The following is a 12551-nucleotide window of genomic DNA, read 5'->3' as shown; positions in this document are numbered from 1 at the left end:
CTGAAGTTAAAACATAAAGATGACCCCATAATCAACCTCATGCCATATGCCATTATTGCTTATAATAGTTCCATACATAGCTTTACTAGATGTAGACCCTTTGACTTACTAAACGGACATTTTGACCCGAGAGACTGCGTTGACATAGATTTCACTCAACACTTATTGCAACAATACTCATTAAATCATAAAGAAAGAATGAAAGAAGTGTATAACATTATAAACAATACCTTACCTTAATTGAAAATAGAAATAGGACTCGAGAGCCAGAAGTTGAATATGCACCCCAACAACAAGTCTTCATTAGGAATCCTCTGTTAGCCGTCAGTAAACAGCATCACGATTTACACAAGATACAGTTCTAGCTGACTTGCCTATCCACATCTATACCTCTAAAAAACGTGGTCCTGTAGCAAAATCTAGATTAAAACGAGTCCCTAAAGGAGCGAACAAGTTACAGGATAGTGCTACTCCTGCTGACCATTCACATGACGGACTCTCGCGAGATAAAACTTGAAAACTTGGACGATGGACCTGGACTATTACCGTATAAACTTGGACCGATAAGACTTACTACCCACCACCATACATTTCTAGAGTATATTAAGTTAGACAATATAGAAAATAAAATAGAACTTTTAACGACTCAATTAAATAATCTTCAAAACCTTCTTAATAATGATACGTACTTACTCTACGAACTCCAAATAAATTATCTTACTGAAACGCTTCAAAAAGTCTCTGATCAATTAAGGTCTTTGGAACCAAATCGCGTTAAAAGAGGTCTTGTAGACAGCTTAGGTACCGTAATTAAAAGTATTACAGGCAACCTAGATTATCAAGACGCATTAAATTATAATAATGCTATTAAATTATTAGAAAGTAATCAAGAGAGAATAGTATCCGAGTTTAATAATCATGTTAGTTTAAGTAAGGAATGGATGCTGAAACATAATGATGTACTTAACGAACTAGTTGAAAATCAAATTAAAATTAACAATACTTTACAGCTTATTTTAAATTCAAATGTCTATAAAGAAAATAGTTTACTTAAGTATGCGAAACTTGCTCAACTTTTGGGATTAATAGGTGAAAATGTAGAAGATCTGATGACTGAATTAATTAGAATAGAAAATATGTTAGCTTTTATTCGTGTTTCTAGCACTCACCATTCCATCTTAGATATACATGTTTTAAAATTAATGATAGATAAGTTAACAAAGTTATATAATAAGAATCAAATTATAGACTTAGAATTAAGGGAATACTATAATATTATAGAACCGGGATATTATTATACGGAGAAGCAAATAGTAATAATTTTTAAATTTCCATTAGGTTCTTCGGATATCTATGATCTCTATAAACTATCCATTGTTCCTAATAAAGTCCCCCATATCCCTTCATAGCAATTAACGAGAAATCGTTCATGTACATAGAGACAGAATGTCCGAAGGTCAAAAACTGATATCTTTGTGAAAAGGAAGTAAATCAACGCATCCGTACAGAACCTGACTGCGTGCAATAACTCATTGTTCATCAGGTCCTAAAGGAATACTGTCGTTACCCAACCGTAACTCTAGCAAGAGAAGCAATGGAAAAGCTGGATGATCAACATTATGTACTTTCTTTTCCTCATCTTACGAAAGTACAGTTAGTCTGCAATAGGGAAGAATTCACTTCGCTCCAGGGCAGCTACCTAATTACCATCCCTGTGAGTTGCCACATGAAAAAATAAGAATTCACCATCATGAACGACAACGATGAAATAAAAGGCCAGCTGCTGAAGTTATTGCAAATAACATCCAGTGCAACTACTCAATATGTTCAGACTCATCTCAACCTCAACTCATTAAATCTACAGGAGCTTCACAGTGCTCAAGATAAAATCATTCAAGAGGGAACATTACAACTCGATAAACCACAACTGGATACTCTCTATCATACTACAATTCCCTTATACATCTTCATGTCAAGTACAGGAGCTTTTATCATAGCAATGATTTGCTATCGCTACAAGTTTGCAAAAAAAAAAACCTTAGTGAAATAAAAATCTCCACTTCAAAAGATAACGTTAGTGAGCAATCAGATAAAGCTGGAACGTCAGAATCAATCAAGATGCCAGCAACATTTTACCTCAATGTTCTAAAATAGTCGCTGATCTGAGGGTGGAGGAGTAACGTACACACACATCAAGAGGACTTATGATGCAGCGATTCCTTCGTCGTGAGAACCAAACTAAGTGTAACATTGCAAATGTGATTTTATAATTTAATTATTCATTTTAATTACTTTCATCGAGTAGGTTAGACATGGTAATTAGGAAATATTGGGTTGGCAACTAAGTGATTGCCGATTTTGTTGATAGGTGGACTTTACACTTTCTTCGTTTTGTGAAAGTGGTCAAAGCACCTAACGTATGCTTTTTTTATTGTTTAGACTTCTCACTTTAATTTAGTAAAAAATATATATCGATTAGTGTTTTTGTTTTGTTTTTATCCCAATTAAAAAATTAAAGAACAGGACGTGCACTTCAGACATATTTAATTGTATTACTTCCGAAAAGGCAAGAACGCCTCGCAAGCACAAAAGAAGTTATGTGTCGTATATGGAAACCAGGCCTTCAAAGAGAGTTAGTACAGAAATTGGTTTGCCAGATTTCGTTCTGGTGATTTTTCATTGAAAAATGCTCAACGATCTGGTCGCCCAGTCGAAGTTGATGATACCCATATCAGGGCCATTATCGATTCAGATCGTCATAGCACAACACTATTATTGCAGAGAAGCTCAATGTATCGCACACATGCGTTAAAATTGTTTGGATATGCCAAGAAACTCGATTTATGGATCCCTCACCAGCTCAAGGAAATTCATTTGACGCAACGCATTATCACTTGCGATTCGCTTTGGAAACGCAACGAAATTCATCTATTTCTGAAAAATATAATTACTGGCGACGAAAAGTGGATAGTTTATACGCCTACCATAACAGATTACCATTAGTTTCGTTCCATGCTGAATTCCTTAAATAGTAAAATATTTAATAACGTTCATGATAACAGATCACATTTAATTCAGTTTTCTGTTAGCAAAGATCAGAAGTTCTACGAACGTGGAATTTTTCCACTGCCAGAACAATGGCGAAAGGTCATCGACGAGAACGGACAATTTCTAATTTAATAAAGTTAAATTTTTAACAAAAATTTTAAATTTTCCTTCTTATTTGAAATCGGCAATCACTTAGTTGCCAACTCTATAAGTTTTATTGTAATTTCTTTTAATTAAACAAGTTTAAAGTAGTTTTTGGTTTTTTTTTCGACCTTTCGACTGTAGCTAACGTAACTTACTCACAGTCAATAATTTTGTTTATTTAATTTATTTTTAACATTTTGACATAAAACCGTATTAAGACTGTTTTCCGACTGTCTCTTAATTTTTTTTTTTTTCTTTAATTAAGAGCTTTGTCGCTAATGCGATTATGTCGCCCTGTTATTAAGCATTTATATTTTTGTATACTTTCAAACAATTTGTACTATTTCTTTGCCGAGACAGAATCAGGTATAAACAAAATACTGTTACATTCTCCAACATTACAATAAGACAGCTTATTACAAAAGATTTGGCGTCGTATAGTTTCGTTCTTGAAATACTCCATTAAAACATGATAGGCATCCTCCACAACTCTACAAACCGAAAAATAAGGATGCGGAACCACTCCCATCAGATGCGCAAATTTTCCAAATGGAATGTGTCCAGATCGCAACCGTAAAGCAGTGACTACGTCTTTCCTGTTAAATAAGACTGTGTCAATCCAAGGCTGATTAGGTAGGAAAGGTTGTATGGTCCGATACCAGATACCATTGACCTTTTATCAAAATATTCTCTCCATTGATCCATATATTTATTCTTAACTATATGTAAACATTCGGAAAAAATTGGTTTAACATTAATTTCTACGCCGTCACTAGCTCCAGTCCTAGCAAGAGTATCTGCCATGTCATTGCCTACTAGATTAATGTGAGATGGGATCCAATGCAAAACAACGCATTAAGATTGTTCTCTCAGATTACAAATTTGTTTTAAAATTGTATATGCTACGGGAGTACTTCTAGCGTTAGATGTACATCGAGAAATATGTTGAAGGGCACATTTGGAGTCCGAAAAGATAACAAATTTGTCGTAATCAAGGGATAATATGTATGATAAGGCTTCAGAAACTGCCAATGCATGCGTGCATGATAGAAATATTACTACTAATCCTAAAACAAATTGAGTCCAACGATTCTGCATCAAAAAATGCAGCACCTGTGTGTTGACCATCCTTGGAGCCGTCAGTATAAATTTTATAAAAGGTATTGTAGTTATTGTTAATAAAATTCAAACAATGATTTTTCAGAATGCTGTATTAAAATTTCTTTTAGGTTTATTCATATTACCTATGTCGGTTTTAACTGTATTTTAAAGGAATATTGCTCGGCCAAGTATCAAGAGAAAAGAATTCCTAATAGTTACTTTTATGAATTTCTACATTTTATAAAGCACCATAGACCTCTATTAACAAAGGCTTACGTTTTCTTTTCCATGAAATAATTAAATTTGAAGCCAAGAACTCGTCTAATTCAGGTATGAGAGAATTACTGGTCATCGACGTTGATTTTAATATGAATTTTCCTGCTAAATAAAATCTTCGAAAATAAAGAGGTTGTATACACAAATCTGATTCCATTACATGAGAAGGTGTTCTTCTAATGTATCCACCAATTATTCGTAAAGCTTTGTTTTGTATTCTATCTAATTTAACCAAATGAGCCACACTACAATCGCTATAAAGAAAGTAGGCAAAATATTCTCGGCCCCATTCAGGACCAGCTAAAATTTTGAATATATTAAGAAATTTCGAAATTCTGATACATAGTTTTGATTTCATTGACATGCTTTCCCCATCGCAGCGACCTATCCAATATTTTGTATTTTCTAACGCAGACAAAAATATACCCTGGACATTAATGTTTACTGAACTTTACTTTTTATAGACGAAATATTTAATCCTAAAATAAACACAAATGTATCAACTGCAGCTTGAAGTTTCCTCTCTGCCTTTTATCTTATACATTACTACGTACAAGTACTGTAGTAATGTACTATGTACGACGACTTTGTCTTGTACATTACTACAGTACTTGTACGTAGTAATGTACAAGACAAAGTCGTCGGCATATTGAGATATATGAACATTATTGCTAATTTCTTCGCATATATTTCTCGTTGCAATATTAACAAGTAGTGGGGATAGGGGATTTCATTGAGCTAAACTAGCCTTACGAGTAATTATTGTATAGTTTAATCCTTAGTTTAAGAAATCTTTCGCTAAGAAAGTTCCATAAATAACGACAAAATTTTGTACCTAAGCCCAAATTGTCTAAAATGAGCAATAACGAATAAATATCAATATTATTATACGCGTTATCAATATCCATAAAGCAGGCAATGGTCACAAAACTCTTACGAAAACCCTTTTGAATTCTAGATACAAGTGTACTCAGGCTATCACTTGTAGAGTACATTTTTCTAAATCCTAAAGTGTGTGAAGATAATGGAATCTTACATAGACATGAAATCAACGAGATGGGTCGAAAATTAACTAGATCATCACTTTCTTTAGAAATAGGAACAATTGAAATATCACGCTACTCATGGGGTAGATGACCGGATACAAAAATTTTGTTATAGAGACCAAGTAAAATATTTTTAGCAATATCTGGTAATTGTTTGATCATAGAAAAAGAAATGTTATCATAGCCTGTTTTATACAAGCTTCTAATTCATGTACTGAAATTTCCTGTTCCAAGTTGTGATTATACGAGCTGAAGTTAGGAAAATGTCGACAAGCAAAATCAGGGCATAAGCTATGTAGCATTTTATTGACGTTTTCTTCACTAATTATGGATCTTTGAATTTTATAGCCTTTAATCCATTTCATACGGTTCCACATTTTTGAAGTTGTAGATGAATAGTGAGTTAACGCAAGGCGACGAATAGCCACGGCTTTTGATAGCTCAGGAGTCTAATAAGTTTCAAAGAATGTTTTATTCTATCATTTAAGAAAATTAAATTACTTGGGGAGGGATTACGGCGAAATTTTTTTAACGCAAGGCGACGAATAGCCACGGCTTTTGGTAGCTCAGGAGTCCAGTAGGGTTTGGGGATAAATCTATTGTCTAACGCAAAACTAACTTTAATGTAAGGTATATATTTTTCTGCTGCCTTGTTTACGTAATAAATAAACAAATCATAATCTTTTTGAATATAATCAGAGAAGTTGAAATCAGAAAAAAGAGACCCTAAATACGTTCGATAATCATCCCATTCAGCGCGTTTGAAATTACGTTTCTTTAACGGATCCAATTTACAATATACTGTAGTATTCATTTTAATGATGAGGTGGCCACTGCCCAGAGACTCATTTGAAACAAGCCAAGCAAAATCTATAGCAATATCTGATGATATTAAGGTTATGTCCAGTGAAGACTTGCGTAAATTATTTTGATTCAATTATAGTCGAGTAGGGCTACCATCATTAAGAAGAACAAGATAAGTATCAAATCAAGCATCATGAATTTGCGTACCTCTAGCATCTGTTTTAACAGACCAGCTCGAATGGTGACCGTTAAAATCACCCATTAATATTGACTTACCAGTAACTAAAGTGAATAAGTTCTCCCAATCTCTTTTTGTTGTTCGAATATCACAAGGGCAATAAACAGAATAAACGGTTTCAATTTGTGTACAATTAAATATTTTAACAACTATTATTTCTATACCACTATTACCAATTTGTACTAACCCTTAACCCCTAAACCTAACCCTTATCTTCCACACCCACCTAACCACCCCAACCACTCCACCCCGTCTGAAAATTCGTGTGACACACGAAACTTACTTCAGACAACCACCACACTAAAGTAAATACACCCCCCTTCAAAATTGGACTACCTTTTTTTTTTAAATGTATAGGCTAGCGCTTGACTGTATCACACCTGATGGAAAGTGAGATATAGTCTAAGATGGAGCGCGCTTGCCTAGAAGGTGCCTATTCACTCGGAACTTGAAGGTACCCATATTGTAGGTGGTGGGGAAAACGGAGGTCGGGAGGGTATTCCAGACCTTGGCAAAACGTTTCGTACGTGTCTTAAATACGTCAACGTCAACCACGACCGGGTGCAGATCCTTTCGGTGCCTCGCAGTTCTTTGGTAAAAAGGTGACGGGGGAACCAAATCAAATAGTTCCTGAGCCCACTCGCCGAAATATATCTTGTAGAATACCGACAGACAGGCAACCTTACGACGATGTGCTAAGGTCTGGAGTTTTGTAACCAGTGTCTGGTCGCCAATGAGTCTTCTAGCACGACGATCCACTGAATCCAAAGTATCAAGCTGGTACTTAGCAGAGCCGTCCCATAAATGGCTGCAGTACTCCATGCACGATCTGACTTGGGCTTGATAAAGAGTCAGAAGCTGTTCTGGTGTGAAGTACTGTTTGACCTTATTGAGGATGCTAAGTTTTTTACCAGCAGTTTTAGCTTTGGATTCAATGTATTGTCCAAAGTTGAGTTTGGATGTTAATGTAACTCCTAGAAGCTCAATACTGTCGGTGATGGGTACAGATACATTCCGGAAAGTCGGAGTCAGGTGGAATGGACTCCTCTTGGCAGTAAACAAACACGCTTGAGTCTTGGCAGGATTAAATTTGACTTTGTTATCATCCCCCCAATTCGAAACCTCTTCCAATCTCAAATTGATGCGTTCTACCAAGGCCTCCCTGTGCTCTCGAGTTTCTGTTGCACTAGCTCGGGGACCGGATATGTATCTCTTCGTGACAGTGCTGTCGTCTGCGTACCCAATGTGTGTGTGTGTATAATATGTAGGTATGTGTGTGTATGTAGTTGTATAGATGAGATTTTATATATGTATATGTCATAACTATAAAATGATAATTCAATATAATCTTATAACTTTTTTTTTAATATGTAATCAAATCTACTCACCTTACAGTGCATGGCCCATTGGCAAGATGGAGTATTGATCAGACTTGGTTAGACTATTTAGTGAATAGATTTCAACCTCTATTTGATTGTTATGATATTTGTTAAACGGCACGTCTCGACCTGCTTGCGACCTTCTGTAATAATATGTTCGCTATATTAATTTATACCTCTAATAAATGCAAAGAATCAAAAGTAATATTATTGTGATTTAGATTATATTAAAACACATTTAAAAAAAGAAAAGAAAAACAGAAATTAGTATATATTACTTACTTATTATTATTAATTCTTTTTTTTTTTTTCTTTCTCCTTAAATAATTCGTAGGTGATCGAATATCTTTTTGATCTCAGCGTAATATAATTTAGTTTTAAATTTTAATCCATTGTGCTACACGTCCAACCTCCACTGCCGCCGCGAGGTACCTGAGGGCTGAGCGCATCATACTATCCTAGACTTGTTTTGATTTCTGTTATGTTTTTACTTTTATTTTTTATTTGATTTTAACACGACATAATAGTGGACTATTGTCAATGTCGTTCACTTGACGTACGGAAATAAGGTGATCACTGAAAATCAGTCCTGCCGTCTTTGCGAATTTCACACATAGTACGAATCGTATTTTAATTTAAGTATAGAAAAAAAAAAAAAACTATATAATTTAAATCGTTAATTTTTTTTTTGTGTGTGAAATTCCTAGACCGACAGCAAATGCTGAGTGATTTCCCTTTTTGTGGCATCGTACTGCTATGTAGGCAGCATTTTGTTTTTATTTATTTAAGCCTCTTTTTAAAATCTTTCTTAGATATTATTTAATTGTATTGTTATTTTAAGTTTTTGTTTTTTTTTTTTTGTTGTATTGTTTATGTCACTGATGTATCAACACGATGCTTACAAATAAAAATTCTTTCTTTCTTCTTCTTCTTCTTTCAAAGATACCGGGTTTCAGCAGATCGTTTATATGCAGCAGGAAGAGTGTGGCGGAGAGAATTGAACCCTGAGGAACACCGGCATTAATCGCCATTAAATCAGACGAGAAGCCATCTAGGACAACTCGAAACGATCGTCCACTCAGGAAATCTGATATCCAGTTGCAAAGGCCAACAGGTATTCCGTAGCTAGGAAGCTTGCTAAGAAGGCCCGCATGCCAGACCCGGTCGAAAGCCTTGGACACGTCAAGTGAAACGGCTAACGCTTCACCGTACTTGTCCATGGCCTCGCCCAAGATGTGAGTAGTGTACATTAAGAGATCTCCTGTTGGACAAAAAATCACTCGTGCCTACATGTGCAAAGCCGCCAAAACTGTATGGGTTACCTAAGATCCATAAAACTGGTGCTCCGCTGCGTCCTATTGTAAGCCAAATCGATACACCAACATATAGATTGGCTCAACACATAGCAAGGATATTATCACCCCTCCGAGGACACACTGCGGCGTATGTCAAGGATTCTTACCAGTTTGTTGGTGAAATCAAAGACCTTAAATTAACCAACAACGAGAAAATGGTTAGTTTTGATGTCCAGTCATTGTTTACATGCTTACCCATACAAGACTGCATCGAAATTGTTAAGAGGAAGCTACAGACACACAACATGCCTATTGAATATGCAGAGCTGTTACATCACTGCCTCACATCAGGTTATTTATTGTGGAATGATGAATTCTATGTACAAATCGACGGGGTAGCCATGGGTTCTCCAGTATCCCCCGTGGTCGCCGATTTATTCATGGAAGACCTGGAGGAGAGGGCTCTTCGCTCCGGACCAATAACACCTAGGTTTTATAAACGGTACGTAGATGACACTTTCACAATATTACCTAGTGATCTGACATCTGCATTTTTAGTACATCTTAATTCTATAAATAAAAACATTCAATTTACTATGGAATTAGAGGCAAATAATTCTTTAGCTTTCCTTGATATCCTTATTATCAAGAATCCTGATAATACATTAAGTCACACAGTTTATAGGAAACCCACACACACCAACAAATACCTCAATGGTGACTCGCACCACCACCCTAGTCAGTTAGCTACCGTTGGCAAATCTTTGTTTCAGAGAGCCCACCATCTCTGCGATGCTGAACACCTAGAGGACGAGCTACGTCAGGTCAAGCTTGCACTCCATCAGAACAAGCTGCCCGTGCCTCGCCAGCATCGCAGAAGCCGTATCAAGCCACCCACAGTTGAGCGACAACCTGCATTTCTACCATATGTGAAAGGAGTTACAGACAGGATTGGCAACATCTTGAAGCGAGCTTCGATTAAAACCGTTTACAAGCCTCATAAGAAAGTGAGCCAGTTCTTGAGACCTATCAAAAGTAATATCCCTTTGCAAACTGCAGGAGTATATAAACTCGAATGTGAGTGTGGTTTATCTTACATAGGCCAAACAAAGAGAAGCATCGGTACTAGGGTCAAGGAACATATAGGAGATGTCAAAAATAGGCGTTCTTCAAAGTCTGCAGTCTGTGAACATGCTCTGGATAAACCTAACCATTTTATCCGATTTGATAAACCACAGATCCTCGCTAGAGAACACAGATTCATTCCTAGAATGATACGCGAGGCTATTGAAATTCAAAAACATCCGAACTTCAATAGAGAAGATGGTTGGAGACTTTCTAACACCTGGGATCCACTTATTAAAAATTTAAAATCCCAAATCCAACAGACTGCAAGACCTAAAGATACAGTTAGTGCCTTCTGCGTGCAACCGGAACGTTACTCAAGATATCAATTGAGAAATCGTTGGCGGTAGTTGTTAATAATATTTCCTTTGTTCTTCAAATAGACAAATGTCATCTTAGTCTACCCGTGACCACGAACACTGCAAAGTGCTCGAAACGTCGGGATGTTTAAAAATAATTAATATACGCGATTCATCCGTTATAATTAGTTTTATTTAAATGTGTAATAATCGCGAAAATTTAAGACAACATTATGTGAACCAGTACGGACTGGAAACATCAAATCAAATTCGCCGGTTGGAGTACCTAAAAGTCAAACATGCCCGATTCGTAACGTCCATGAACTTCCTGAAAAGATGCCGTGACCATAATCTTATTCCGGTTTGTGTAAGGATCGCACCTAAGAAGGACATAAGGCATGGTGATAAAATACTCAATCAGGCAAGTAAGAAATTATTATTACAACTTATCCGAGAACATCGATTTGACGCGCGACGGTTAACGGATCAAATTGACAACCTAAGCAAAGAACTCGAGTCGCGATTATCAAAAACAGATTGGCAAAAATGCAACGATTTTACCAATAAACGAGCCGCTACAAAATATAATAACTTAAAATTAAAACAAATAGAAAAGTTCGAAAAACTCAGCGGGGTAAAATCAAATTATAACAACTTCAATAATGGCAACACCGGGGAAATTCAAAAACCTGCGCGTACGTCACTTGTCAATCTGTCAAAACAAAGTTTAGATGAATCGACTGTTGCGGTATTAAATAAAGGCTTAAATTTTGCACCGGCTCCATCCAAAATACCGTTTGAAGACATTATTTGCAATGTGGAGGAGTGTCTTTTCAAAAATAACATCACAAAGGAAGACTCGGAAGCTATTCGACAGGACATCTCGAGTGTTTTACGTCGAAGCCGGCCACCGAAAAGAAACCTTACTCGTGATGAATCTATTGCTCTGAAGAACCTACGCAACAATAAAGACATTACAGTCCTCCGAGCAGATAAGGGAAACGCGACCGTTGTGATGGATACGTGTGATTATAACCAGAAAATTTCCGCGATTCTATCGGATGTTAAAACTTATAAAAAAGTAAATAAAGATCCTACAAATAATATTCTTAAAAAGACATCCGCGTTAATATCAAAACATCAAGAGAAATTAAATCTGGACAAAAAATCACTCGTGCCTACATGTGCAAAGCCGCCAAAACTGTATGGGTTACCTAAGATCCATAAAACTGGTGCTCCGCTGCGTCCTATTGTAAGCCAAATCGATACACCAACATATAGATTGGCTCAACACATAGCAAGGATATTATCACCCCTCCGAGGACACACTGCGGCGTATGTCAAGGATTCTTACCAGTTTGTTGGTGAAATCAAAGACCTTAAATTAACCAACAACGAGAAAATGGTTAGTTTTGATGTCCAGTCATTGTTTACATGCTTACCCATACAAGACTGCATCGAAATTGTTAAGAGGAAGCTACAGACACACAACATGCCTATTGAATATGCAGAGCTGTTACATCACTGCCTCACATCAGGTTATTTATTGTGGAATGATGAATTCTATGTACAAATCGACGGGGTAGCCATGGGTTCTCCAGTATCCCCCGTGGTCGCCGATTTATTCATGGAAGACCTGGAGGAGAGGGCTCTTCGCTCCGGACCAATAACACCTAGGTTTTATAAACGGTACGTAGATGACACTTTCACAATATTACCTAGTGATCTGACATCTGCATTTTTAGTACATCTTAATTCTATAAATAAAAACATTCAATTTACTATGGAATTAGAGG

At 36.3% G+C, this 12551-nt stretch overlaps 2 protein-coding genes across 2 annotated transcripts; one reads left to right on the top strand and one right to left on the bottom strand.

Moving 5' to 3' along the window:
• Positions 1-7059: 7059 nt before the first annotated feature.
• LOC124542564 lies at positions 7060-7479 on the bottom strand. Its single transcript, XM_047120502.1, has one exon. The coding sequence runs from the start codon at positions 7477-7479 to the stop codon at positions 7060-7062; it is 420 nt and encodes a 139-aa protein (XP_046976458.1).
• Positions 7480-9771: 2292 nt separating this feature from the next.
• LOC124542410 lies at positions 9772-10794 on the top strand (the record flags this gene model as incomplete). The annotated part of the gene is made up of 1 exon (XM_047120364.1): positions 9772-10794. A coding segment is annotated over exon 1 (1023 nt), but the record flags the coding sequence as incomplete, so codon positions are not given.
• Between the last annotated feature and the right edge of the window lie 1757 nt (positions 10795-12551).

Source organism: Vanessa cardui, chromosome W (genome assembly GCF_905220365.1).
Source record: "Vanessa cardui chromosome W, ilVanCard2.1, whole genome shotgun sequence".
Classification (NCBI taxonomy): Eukaryota; Metazoa; Arthropoda; class Insecta; order Lepidoptera; family Nymphalidae; genus Vanessa; species Vanessa cardui.
Note: the sequence above shows the minus strand (reverse complement) of the source record. Positions and strands in the feature narration are given on the sequence as shown.

Excerpts from the sequence above, each read along its gene's own strand:
- LOC124542564 (XM_047120502.1), bottom strand. The coding sequence starts at position 7,479 with ATGGAGTACTGCAGCCATTTATGGGACGGCTCTGCTAAGTACCAGCTT.